This window comes from Corvus moneduloides, chromosome 8 (genome assembly GCF_009650955.1).
Source record: "Corvus moneduloides isolate bCorMon1 chromosome 8, bCorMon1.pri, whole genome shotgun sequence".
Lineage (NCBI taxonomy): Eukaryota > Metazoa > Chordata > Aves > Passeriformes > Corvidae > Corvus > Corvus moneduloides.
In genome coordinates, this window is record NC_045483.1 from 34,009,209 (window position 1) to 34,022,136 (window position 12,928).

Here is a 12,928-nt window from a genome sequence, read left to right on the forward strand (position 1 = left end):
TTAGCTCAGTCCTGTGGGATGAAACTGAGAGGACAAGATACAAAGGCTTCTCCCAAGAGCTGTCCAAGGAATTGCACGTAGGGACAACATTGAGAGACAATCCTGGGGAAAGCAGATATTGGAGCACATCAGGATTTCTCCTTCACCAGTGTTTCCTGCAGTGTCAATTTTTTATGGTGCCTTTTTTATGCTTCATGCCTTGGCTGGAGCTTTCTGCTGCTCCTTGTTTTCATCTCCCTGTTTTCCTTTCCCTTCCAGTTCGAGCGGCACGACCCGGTGGAGGGGCGGATCACGGAGCGGCAGTTCGGGAGCATGCTGCTGGCATACAGCGGGGTGCAGTCCAAGAAGCTCACTGTCATGCTGAAACAGCTCAAGAAGCACTTCCAGGATGGAGAGGTCAGTGGCGTTCATGGAAAATTTGGGGAAATTTCTCAGCCAGCCCAGGCTGGGCTGAGAAATGAGTTAATTCCTGTCTTCTTCGGAAAAGTATCCGCTGCATGTTAAGCCCTGGTGGAGAGAGGGAAGAGCTGGGAATGCAGTGGTCAGTGGCCAGTTCAGGCTGTAGGTTTGTTCCTTATGAAAATAGATGCTGTAATTTTAAAAATTCAATTTGCTGAATGGCACCCTGGGTCTGGAGCCAGAACAAACACTGAAGCCGTGCTCCCAGTTCCTGGCTCGACCTTGGATTCATTAGCTGCAGACCAGGCAGTTTATTATTTAGTTATTAACTTCTGGGAAAAATTACTCACCATTTAGGAGTAAGTTTGCACACCCTGCACTCATTAATTCAGTGAGAGACTTTGGAATAAGATATCCATAACACAAGATGTGCTTTATCAGGTAAGGTAAGTATGGGCTGAGACATTATTGAGCATTAGAATTTTACATCTGCTCCTATAATGGATGTTCTTTTATTAAGCTGGAATGTGCTTTTATTAACTAGGATATAAACAAGCAATTCATCAAAGTGAGAATGGATGGAAAGTCTTTGGCTGGCTGTTTTAGAGCCGCTTTCTTCTGACATCAGAACTGGAGTTTATTTCTTAACTGGTTTAGATGCCAAGTGTGTTATAAAACAAAAGTTTTTACCAGAGTCTGGTCCTTTTTTTGTTCCTAATGGGATTCCTACATTAACAGGAATAATTTGATTTCTCCAGGAAAAAGTGCTGAAATGCAATGTGTGTCTAATAGAAAATATCAGCTCTGTTGTTAAAGCTTGCAAATTGTTGATTCTTTTCCTGTGATTTTTGGGGTGTATATATATATGTATGTATGTGTGTATAGATACTACTGAACAGTAGCTGGATATATGAGAAAAGAGGCAGAGGGATTTATTTTGGAAGGTTTCCTACAGCAGATGTTTTCTTCCTTTCATGTGTAAGCCAAGACCCTGACATCTGTGCCAGAGGAAGAACTTCTTGTTCTTACCTTATTCCTCATCCCCAAATCAGCCAGACTGTCTTTCTATTTACAGCCAGCCAGAATCAGAGCAAGTCTTTATCTTCCTTTATTCCAAGGCCTTTCAAGGAGAGAAAATGGGCAATAGGACAAAAAAAATGATATTTGCAAGGAACAGAATTGGTGGAAAATTCACGATTCCTTACACTGCTGAGGATGAAATGCCCAGAAACTGTCTCGAACTTCCCCAGTAAGGCTTTCCCTTGGAAGTGCAGTTCCCTTGTGAGAGCTTTCTTATGGAATGTGCCAAACCTTGTCCTCCTTGTCTGATGCAATTACCTTGGCTGCACAAGGCAACCCTGTCCGCCTCCAAAATGATAAAACTCTGGGTTTAATCTAATCTTTAGCTGTTTTCCAGTGCTGTTATTCTGCATTCCTGCTTTTGGGAGTGGTAAGTTTTCTTGTATTAATTGCTAATCTGCTTTCATTATTTTTATTTTTCTTGAGGAAAAATCCCATCCTCCTCTGGGTAGGTGAACTTAGCCTATTCAGCAGAGCTGCCACACTCTGCTTTGCTTAACGTTGCTTATGATTGTCCTCCCCAAGTTGTACTTACACAGCTGCTTTTCTCCTAGTAAAAAGGACCCGAGTCATCAGTAATATTCACAAGCAAGGTATCACTTGGTTTATGCCCCCCTAACTGCTAGGAAAGCCAAGCTGTCTCTTCAGAAACTCGTGGTTCATGTAATCTTCTACACATGCTTTGGGGGCTGGCTGGGATATTTTTCTGCGGAGATGGCAGGGGGTGGCAGTGAGGTGAAACACCTGGCTTCCCAGGTGAAAAGCCCTAATTTTTGCAGGAGGTGTTTGAGCTGTTGTGTTACAAACAGGTTAAGTGCTTCTGGAGTCTCCCTGCTTATGTTTTGTGAGGATTACTTGGGTGATGAAGGGATTCAGGCTTATGAATCAACAGATGGAGCTACAAATGCCTTGAAAGACGTGATCATTCATCTGTTGACTTGTCTGAGGCTGTCCCAGTCTCTGATTTTTATTTTTTTTATTTTATTCTGTGGAATAGAGTTAATGCTGATGCCAGCCTCACCTATAGGATTCCTCAAAAAAATACTAAATTTCATAATACTGATGGTATTCTTGCTACAGACATTCAGTGGTTTTGTTCACATGAAAGCCAGGATTTGTAGGATACACGTGTGTCACTGGTTTTGCTTTTCCAGCTGATGAAAGGACCACAAAGGCCAGGTTGGACGGGGCTTGGAGCACCCTGGGATAGTGGAAGGTGTCCCTGCCCATGGCAGGGGGTGGAATGAGATGGGCTTTGAGGTCCCTTCCAACCCAAACCATGCCAGGATTCCAAACAAGGATCCATTTTGCACAGACAGCAGTGCTGCTTCCCTTGGCGTCTGCCATTTTGTGAATTCCAGGAAAATACGAGGCTTATGGCTCTTTGTTCAGAACACTACAAACCTCAGATGTCCCAAACAGAGCAGGCAGATCACAGCACAGTGTCTTCTGCTGGCCTGGAACTGGCCACACACCTCATGGTTCCTCCTGACTTTCTGCACTTTCAGTGCCCTGCTCCCAGGCAGGGAGGCATCGTGATAATTGCAAAGATATTTTCTCTGGTAGAACCATTGTACAAAACAGAGGGATCTTTGCAGTGCTTCCTGCAGAAGTACCTGATTTAGTGGATTATTTTTTTCCTAGGACAGTATTTAATTTAATTGTCCTGTGCATCCTAGCGTTCCTCTCGGGAAGAGGAGCAGGCAAACATCTGAGGAAAGCTCCCTGCAGAGACACCAGGGATTTCTCTCTTCAGGCAGCTCTGTTGTCCACATGTGCTCTCCCATTTTGCCATCTCATCCCTTTTGGCCCAGATCCACGAATCCAGGGCTGGCAAAGCTGCTGTTGCATGTGTTGGTGCACATGTAGATCATCAGTGCAGTGCCACATACTCACAGCAAAGATAGGAACAAGCTGCAAATGTCTGTGTGGAAAGGCCTTAAAAACGTTCTTTATCTTTCAAAAGATTGGTGGCTTCTTCCCTGATTAGAGGTTGTTCAAGCAGAGTTACAGCAGATTGTGTAAATTTATATTTGACAGTACCTGCTGAACACATCCAGATCGTGGAACTGTGCCATGTTCTGCAGTTAGGAATTTTAGTATCTTGCTCTATCAATCTGTTGTGCCAGGCAGGATAGGAGGAGCCTGAACCTGAACTGCTCTTGACAAGCTGATTTCTCCCTCCCAGAGAGGGAGTCTGAGTGGTTATTACTGTGGTGATGATTCACCTCCTCCCTTGGCTCCATGCCGTGGCTGTGCTGGAGGAGCTGGAGGCTCCAGCTCTTGTCCCAGCACTGCTGTGGTTGTGCTGGAGCTGAACAGGTTGATAAGATCAGGTGTAGTGTATCCAGGTGAGGTTCCCAGAGCTGTGCTCATCGGCACTTCCTCTCCTGGGGATCTCAGGATGTTTTCCATGACTATCCCAGAGCGTGGCTGTCGGCACTCACCGAGTACACGCTCACCTGGCCCAGGTAAGTGGAGCAGACAGGGATCCTGCCTCCAGCAGCAAAGCAAACTGGGACACCTCTGTGCTTTGCAGTGTCACCTTCTGTCACACTGGGTAAGAAGACATGGATGCCCCCAGGGATCCCTGAGCCTCTTGGGAGAGACCTTGCAGTGCACAGACTGTTTCATATTGTCATTGCAAGTGTGCAGGCTTCAAAAAACATTATAAATTCACCTGTTTGCAGTGGTCTCCTGCACCCCAACTACAGGCTGGTGGTGTCCCCCCTCACCTGGGAAATGGTTTTCAGTCCCCTCCCATTGCAGGACTGGTGGGGGCCAGGAGTGTGAAGCAGGAGGGGAACAAAAGTACAGGTCACAACTCACATCCTCAAGTGCCAAGGCTGAGTTTTTGGAGTGTGCAGATGAATTCCCTTCTGGCTACAACTTTGGGCCAATGAGTCACTTTGTCATTTCCAGGCACTGTCCCTGATCTCCGTTTCCCATCACCACATGAGTGTCTTTTCTCTGTCCTAGGGGCTCACATTTGAGGAAGTGGAGAACTTCTTCACTTTTCTGAAGAACATAAATGATGTGGACACGGCTTTGAGCTTCTACCACATGGCTGGAGCTTCTCTTGATAAAGGTATTAAAACCTGTGGGATGTTCAGGTGCTGAAAACCTGAGGGAGCACAACTCATGCCGTGTCTTTGGAGTTGGGAAGATGTCAAACAAGCCCAGGCTGATAGGTTAAAAGTGTACCCAAACTGCAATTCCTCCCTGTAATGAGGTGCTTAGCTCGGTACATCCACGCATAAAGAGGGATTTCAGGTTTTCTACTTCCACAGTTTGAGATACAGGCAGAAAAAAGGCTGAATGTAGCCTGAATGGATGAGGAAGCAGTGATTGCATGGTGGTACCTTCAGCAGGCCCATTCTGCTGTGTGCAGAGGCAAGGTGACCTGATAAGTGTGCCACGTGCTCTGGCTCCAGGTCCCAGGGACACCAGTGTTTCTTCTTCATCCCCATCTTCTGAAGTGACCTTCTTTTCTCCTTGTATAAAAGACCTCCAAAATGAGCATAAAAAAGTTCTTGCAGACTTACCTTCTGTGAAGGTCTCTGGTCCATGTGGCAGAGGCACACCAGCAGTGGGGCTGGTGGTAGGAACTGCTTAACCCTTCTTTTGTTTCAGCTTTGCTCAAAAATCAGAGACTTTGCCTAGAAATAAGGGCTGGATGCTGCATTTCTGATTGGAAGTCCAAGCAGGGGCAAACACCTTTGGAGCTCCTGGGAGTGCTGCTGGAGGGAAAGAGGGGGAGCACTGGAACACCACTGAGATCCCAGACTGAGCATTAAAGTCTGTCCAGAGACTCTATTTCAGATAACCCACAGTCCAGAGGAGTGGGCTGAATAAACCTCAGAGCTGGTGTTTCCTGGGGACCTTGGTAATAATGTGGTTTATTGATCCCACCAATCCATACTCTCCTCCTCCTCATCATGTTTCCTTCTCTGAGCTGGTCTGTCTCAGGTATGTTCTTAGATCTGACATGCTGTTGTAAAAGAAAAAAAGGGCAAAAAACCCCCCAAACATATTTCAAACCAAAGTCCTGCTCTGCTGCCAGGATCCATCACAAGTGTGTGCTTTGCTCTTCTAGATTTTTTTAAGAGAGATTTTTTTTTTTTAACAGACTGAGAATATAAAAAAAAGATGGCAAACTCATTAAAAGATTTTTAGGCTTAGTGGAAATTCTTGTCTACTACAAAGTTAAAGCTGATTTATTTAGGCAGCTGCAGAATTAAACATTGTGGAAATCAGCTATTCCAGCTGCTGCTGTTGTGGGAATATTAAGGCATAGGTTTTGGGGCAGTGGAATTGCAGAGGGAAACAAACGTGTCACATCTCTTCTTGTGTGTGTCAGCAGCCCTTCTCATCTTAAATTTTTTTTGAGGTAAATCATCTGTACTCTCTGGTTTAGATAATCACTACCATAAGACTTAAAAGAACCTGATAGGATTTTCTTTCATTTAAAAGTAAAATACCAAGTCTGGGTGTGCTGCTGCTGCTCTGAGCAGCATCCCAGAGGAGATAATAGCCCAGCAAATCCAATTTACTCAGTGCCTACAGGAAATTAACATTGTCCTGTCATGGAATATGCATTTTTGCAGAATTTAGGTCTGTATGCAGTTGGTAAATCAGTGTGATTGCTGTTTAATTAAGTGCCATTAATGAGCTCGTGCAGACACTGAACTGGAAGTGTTTGGCTGGGGTAAGGGAACCTTTCTTGGGCAGGAACCAGATTTAAATCAAATAAACCATAAATGGGGTGTGCCCTCCCAAAAGTCAAGCTTTCACACGGTTGCTTGTTACGAACTAACAAATGTAAAAATTACTCCTGGGATGGGGACTAGGAAGAGGTTAGTTTGTGTAATAATTTGCTGCTAACAATGCAGCAAACATTATTATGATTTTAGAAGGGCTGTTTAAAATTTCAGAGGGGAAAAAATGGCTGCTACCAAACAGCCAGAGCTTGACAGCCTGTTTTCTGTGCTGAGCTAAAGTCGGTTCTTCTTCTAAAAAGGATCATAAACCTGTATTTTAATGACCCATTTAAAAACACCCAGATTATTTGTTAGCCCATCTTTCATTTTCCCAGCAACATAATAGCTGTCATTCTCCTAAATCACAAGCATTCCTTAGAAGACTTCCCCAGCCTGGGCTCACAGCTGGAAGCAGGACAGGAACTGAATTTGGTGCTTATTCCCCTTTCAGGAGGGTGTGAATTGCACTTTTCCTGGCACTGTGGGCAGCCAGGCTTTCCAAGCAGCCCTTCTCCTGGCGAAGAGCCACAGGATAACTCCTCTGGGGCTCAGGGCAAGCCATGGATGGGCCAAAGCACGGGGAGACAGCTGAGCCTGCTGCTGATCCGTGCTTGGAGCAGGGCTGGAGCCCCGGAGAGGTTCAATAAATCATTTTGTTTGACTTATGCTGCTTGAAACGGCTGCAGAGTTGACAGGGAATCGGGAAGGAGGCAGAGGTGAGCTTGGAATGCAGTCAGGGAATTGCTGCTTGCTTTGCTCTGCCTTGGAGATGGACGGAAGAAGTCATTCCTCCTGGAAGCACAGCTGGGATTGCTCCTCTGGAATACTGGCAGTGCTGGTGGTTGGGAGGGGAAGACTTGTGAGGGGTCTCTGGAGACCCCCATATCCAACAGGATCCCCTACAGCCACTTGCCCTGGGCCACCTGCAGTCAGGTTTGGGATCTCTCCAAGGAATTTCCTTCCTTTACGTATTTACGGCTGCGGATATTTGCACAAACACAGGGTTGGCTCTGCCTTTGGTCTGGGAGCTCTGCTTTTTTCTCCCTGATCTCCATGACTTTCTGTCATGTGCCCTTTGATGTCAAAGCAGCTTCTGCTCAGCTGCAGCCTCACGGTTTGAGGAGACAAAGGAAAATGTGCTGTGCCCACAGGATTGCATAAGGCTTATCCATCTCTTTCCTGCATGGGTGTTCCAGCACGCATTCATGCAAATAATTTGTAAAAAGTTAAACAGATTTTGGTAGCTCTGCTGTCAGTGATAGCATCCAACATTTCACACTGGGAGCCTTGAAATGAAACCTGGGCATCAACGTGAGACTGATTTCTGGGAGCCCAAGACACATGTGTCCTGCCTTTCCATCCTGGAATGGCCCAGGGCAGGGAGCTCTGCTCCCATCACCCCGAGTGCCATTTGGAAAACAAAGGCAGCAGCCCAGCTGTCCATTGTTTTGGCCAAATGTGTGATTAATCTCAAACTGGAGGAAAAAGTGAAGTTTGCCATCTGGCGAGGCTCTGGCCTGGAGCGAAGCTCCGTTTGCAGGCACTCGGTGAGGCATTGCTCAGGGTGCAGGTCTGGAAATCAGAGTGGAAAAAAAGGATAACTGTGTCAGACACTAAACTTGCATAAAATAACTCAGATGGCTCATTAAAGGAACCAGTGGGAGATACCAATGCATGAAATTTTAGAAGCTTTTTAAGACAAATGTGGAACTCATTTTTGATGGTATGAAATCCAGGAAAATTTCTGTCCCAGAACCCCAAACCTGGACAGGCTTTGTTTGAAGAGATGTTCCCCAGACAGCACCTATTTCATTTTGTGAAATGGTAAAGAAATTACTCCAGCAGGTTTACTTCAATTTTATTTGATTCCCCGAGCTACCTTGTAGTCTGGAGTGTGTGCTTGGAAATGGAAAGTGGAGACGCTTTCCCCCTTGCCTATGATTCCTTAAAAACCAGCATAGCCCTAACAGAGCACAGCACAGTCATGCAGCCCCTGTGAAGTCACTTTGGCATCGAGAAAGAATGATGGGATGGAGCTGACACTTGTCCAGTTGGATTAATAGGAGAGGAAGCAGGAACTGGTGGCTGTGAGTACAAGTCCCAGCTGGGAAAACTGTGGCCGTGAAAAATAAATAGGAGAGGAGGGATCAGGAGAATCCCTGCAGAGATGGAAGGAGGGGGTGAAATCTCAGCACAAAACCATGACTTACAATTAAAGGGCTTAGGACGAGGAGCAGTGGTTTTAAACTGAAAGGGGAGATTTAGATTTGGTGTTAGGGAGGAATTGTTCCCTGGGAGGGTGGGCAGGCCCTGGCACAGGGTGCCCAGAGCAGCTGGGGCTGCCCCTGGATCCCTGGCAGTGCCCAAGGCCAGGCTGGACACTGGGGCTTGGAGCAGCCTGGGACAGTGGGAGGTGTCCCTGCCCGTGGCAGGGGTGGCACTGGATGGGCTTTGGGGTCCCTTCCAACCCAAACCAGACTGGGATTCTGTGATCTAGGAAATCATTCTAACTTTTTTTCTTTACATGGAAGGCTACAGCAATAGGGTACCTAGGGCACCAGGAGGGGAGGATGGCATGGAGGTGAGGCACCTTGAGAGAAGTTGTACATTTACAACAAATTAAATGCAACTTGGTGTTGCTGTCTGAGGAAATACAGAGTAATGACTGCTGACTGGAGCTACATCACTCATGGAGGAAAGGAATTTCACTCAAGAAGAATAATTACGTGGGAAAAGCAGGGTCCTACTTGAGATTATATATGTTTCACATATAGATAATGTGTAATTTCAATTTTCTCCTGCATTATTTAGTAAAAGGAGTGGTTTTGTGGGGAAAATGACCTGATGGTGGCTGTGAATTCCTCTCAGAATACCCCAAATTTCACTCAGGGGAGCAGAAATGAGGTGGAAGGTACCAATAATGTAAACAATCATAAAAAAAAAAAAATCCAATTAGAAATATTTTATGCAGTTTGTAATTAATCCAGTTACGGTCTATATTGGATGATTATTTTTTCCTTTCCGACACACTTAACTCTCCAAAATTCCTGAAGGACCGGGGGTGCAGAAACCCATAAGGATGCTGTAGAGGAAAGCAGAGGCTGGTTTTGGTCTCAGTCTGGTTTTGTGGTGCATCACTTCCCTCTTTTCCCTTACTCCACAGCTAAGCTTTGATCCCAGTTGCTGGGGATGGAATTTCCTTGGGTCAGGCTTTGTAGGGAAGCAATTTAAATACTCACACCAGCCTAGTGAGGGCTTTTTTTCTCCCATTTGTGCAGCAAAATCAACTGCCTAACCCTTCCAGATTGACAGCTCCTGGATTGCCCTTTTTGAAAGGTGGGAATAAAACTCCTGCTCACTTCTCTGCTGCCGGTGTGGGGAGAAAAGGGAAATACTCCTTACAACTCTTTATTTTATTGCAAGGTTAACCTGGTGTGCTCCCTGTGGGAGGGTGGGTTCATTCAGCAATTACTGGTTGCATCAGGAAAAGCAGTTTTTGTAATTCCCAGCCTCCTGGGATAGTGCTTGATAAAATATCATCTTTGGAACTCTGTCAGAAGGAGCTGCCTCGTTGGTCGGGCTTATTCCAGGCCTCTCTGAAGACACAAAGGCCATTTTCCAGGGAGGAACAGGAGCCTCCCACTGTGGCCAGCACATCCTGACCCCTCTGTGACCCTGTGCCCTCCCTCTGTTGCAGTGACCATGCAGCAGGTGGCCAGGACAGTGGCCAAGGTGGAGCTCTCGGACCATGTGTGTGACGTGGTGTTCGCGCTCTTCGACTGCGACGGTGAGTGAGCACCGCAACCTCAGCTGGGCCGGGAGAGTCAGTCCAGGGGAAAAGTCCAGGGGAACAGGGCTCTTCGTCCACGGATCTGTGGTGATCCCCGCCCTTTTGGGAAGGGGATCCAATGTACCCACCTTGTGAGATGTGGATCCTGGAGCATGGATGGGAGGGTTTGGTGTGCATGCTTTGTTCCTTCCTTCCCCCCCAGAACTCCAGTTTGTTTAACAAAATGAGCTGTTGCGCTCCAGTGTTGGAAACAGCCGGTCTGGGGCTTTCTCTCCAAAGTGTCCTAGACAAATGTCAGCTTAACTAATTAATCATTAACTAATTAATGTCAGCTCTGTGCCCTGCTGGGAAGCTCGTGGCTCTGCAGAGGATGCAAGTGCTCCAGGGTAGTTGTTGCCACACGGAAGCACTCCTGGCTTGGTTTAATGGGAGTTACTGGAGTCTCTGCCAGATGGCAGCGATTCCAACTTGGAACTTCTGCATTTGCCCAAAACTGCCAAGCCAAAATCAGAGTCCTGGCTGGCACCCTGCTTCTCCAGCACAGTCACCAGCATCTGGCAGCTCTGAGTGGCAGCACTGGGGCATAAGTACGAACATTAAAAAATGCCTTTCATTATTTTATTTCTTGTTTTCCCTCTCGCTTTCAGCCCCACCTGCTCCTTTGCACCTTTCTAAGGTCTCCTGTTTTATTTTCCTCTGTGCTTCACTGCCACTGTTCTGATACAATCTTCAAGCCAGATGATCAGGCTGGAAATTAGAGCGTGCTGAAGTGTATCCAAATATTCCCTGTTTGCCTTCTCTCAGAGGAGAATCTCCTAAATATTTTGGTAGCAAATCTTTGGGGGGAAAGACTCTGGTTGCCAGAGGAGTCCCCCAAGGAAGAAATCAAGTAGAAAAGCGGGCACAGACCTCTTGTTTTCATTATTATTTTGTTGTTTTCATTCCATCAGTGTTTACAGACATTAAAAACCTGCAGTACTGGAGGGAATTTTGCTCACCCCTTGATAGTTTGCTGGAATTTTGCTGCCCAGTGGCAGCATTCTCCATAACCTCATTCATCAGATCAACAAGCCTTTCCTTCTAGTCCATTAAGAAAAATCTGTGCACCCATAATTTCCTAAATCACTTAAAGCAGTGTTTCCTGTGAGGACACGAACATTTGATTTGCATTTGCTTTTCTGCCTCCTGCAAGCATCCATAGGGTTGGGATTTAAACTCTGTGGCTCGGGAACCCTTGCTCAGCAGGGTATTTTGGGAGGTGAGAGCCAAATGTGGTCTTAGTCTCTGCAGGAAAGGACACTCGTGGCTGCTGCCCTTTAAAGTTATCATTTCAAGGAGGTTGCTGGTGGATCTCTGATTATTTTTCCTCCTTTTCACAGGGAACGGGGAGCTGAGCAACAAGGAGTTTGTTGCCATCATGAAGCAGCGGCTGATGAGGGGCTTGGAGAAGCCCAAGGACATGGGCTTCACCCGGCTCATGAGGGCCATGTGGAAGTGTGCCCAGGAGACAGCGTGGGACTTCACGGCTCCCAAGCAGCAGTAGGGGGGTCAGGAAGGAGCACTCCCATTCCCTGGAGCAGCCCTGACAGCCCGTGGGCACTGGGAGGTGGCACCAGGCTCGGGAGAGTCCAGGCTGTCTGGAACAGGAGGGTTTTGTAAATCCGAGTTAGAAATCCATGCCTGTTGTATTTGCTTGCTGCTGGCTCCTCAGTATTCCTCTCTCTCAGGAACAGGGAAAGGACTTTTACTGCCACCACCTCCGCAGTGTGGTGTGCCCTGCTCGAGAGCTGGGCCCAGAAGCAGCTCTCTTTAATGCTATGAAGAAAGGGCATGGGGGTTATTTTGATTCTCAGACTGCTCCTCAGAAAAGCCGTGCGATTCCTGGATTTCCTGGATCCCAGACCAGGATTTCAGCCAGCCAAAAGCTCCGTGCTGCACGGGGGCAGAGGTGCTGCCTCTGGGGAAGAGCAGCTAAAAGCAGTGGAGCAACTGGCTCTCCTGCCCTTCCTGCTGTGCACAAGCATCCTGCTGCAGGAGCTCCCTAATTAATTTCCTAAATGGAGAGCCCTCTCCGTGGGGACTTGTCCCGGGAAGGAGCTGACAGGCGTTGGCTGCCGGGTGCTGTCCTCTGTAAAATACCATGTAAAGATGTTGCTCACAACAACCTGGCTCTGTCTCTGCATTGCTCCAGGTCTTCACCCAAGCCTGGGGCTGGGCCACTGAAGATGGGGAAAAATCCCCGTGACTTTCCAGAGCTGGAAAGACAAAGGGGATAAATCACTCCTGGAATACTTTCCTTCCCCAGCACAGGAAGGACCTGGAGCTGCTGGAGCAGGTCCGGAGAAGAGCACCAAGATGATCAGAGGGGTGGAGCAGCTCTGCTGTGAGAAAAGGCCGGGAGAGGTGGGATTGTTCAGCCTGGAGAGAAACTTCAGGGTGACCTAACTGTGGTCTTCCAGTGCCTGAAGGAGGTGACAAGAAACACGGAGAGGGAATATTTACAAGGGCCTTGAGTGCCAGGACAAGGGGAGATGGCTTCCCACTGCCAGAGGGCGGGGATGGATGGGATATTGGGAAGGAATTGTTCCCTGGCAGGGTGGGCAGGCCCTGGCACAGGGTGCCCAGAGCAGCTGGGGCTGCCCCTGGATCCCTGGCAGTGCCCAAGGCCAGGCTGGACATTGGGGCTGGGAGCAGCCTGGGACAGTGGGAGGTGTCCCTGCCCATGGCAGGGGTGGCAGGGGGTGGGTTTAAGGTCCTTCCAACCCAAACCACTGTAGGATTCCATGGTTCATACGGGGACATTAATCCTGATCACTCCATCTAGAGTCATCTTCCTCCCCTCCCTCGTTTCCCAGCCAGAACCTGCTCCTCTGGGGTGGTTTGGGTCCCTGTGCTGTCA

General features: G+C 47.5%; 1 protein-coding gene across 7 annotated transcripts in view; it reads left to right on the forward strand.

Annotated features, from left to right (window-relative positions):
- The window catches only part of MICU1 (mitochondrial calcium uptake 1), an 84,677-nt gene extending 72,484 nt beyond the window's left edge, over positions 1-12,193 (forward strand). For all 7 annotated transcript variants that reach the window (XM_032117108.1, XM_032117109.1, XM_032117107.1 and 4 more), the window contains 4 exons: positions 259-396; positions 4,459-4,567; positions 9,937-10,026; positions 11,409-12,193. In XM_032117108.1, the coding sequence (XP_031972999.1) occupies positions 259-396; positions 4,459-4,567; positions 9,937-10,026; positions 11,409-11,572 (501 nt within the window). In that variant the 3' untranslated portion in view covers positions 11,573-12,193. The remainder of the gene's footprint in view (positions 1-258; positions 397-4,458; positions 4,568-9,936; positions 10,027-11,408) is intronic.
- The last annotated feature ends 735 nt before the right edge of the window (positions 12,194-12,928 follow it).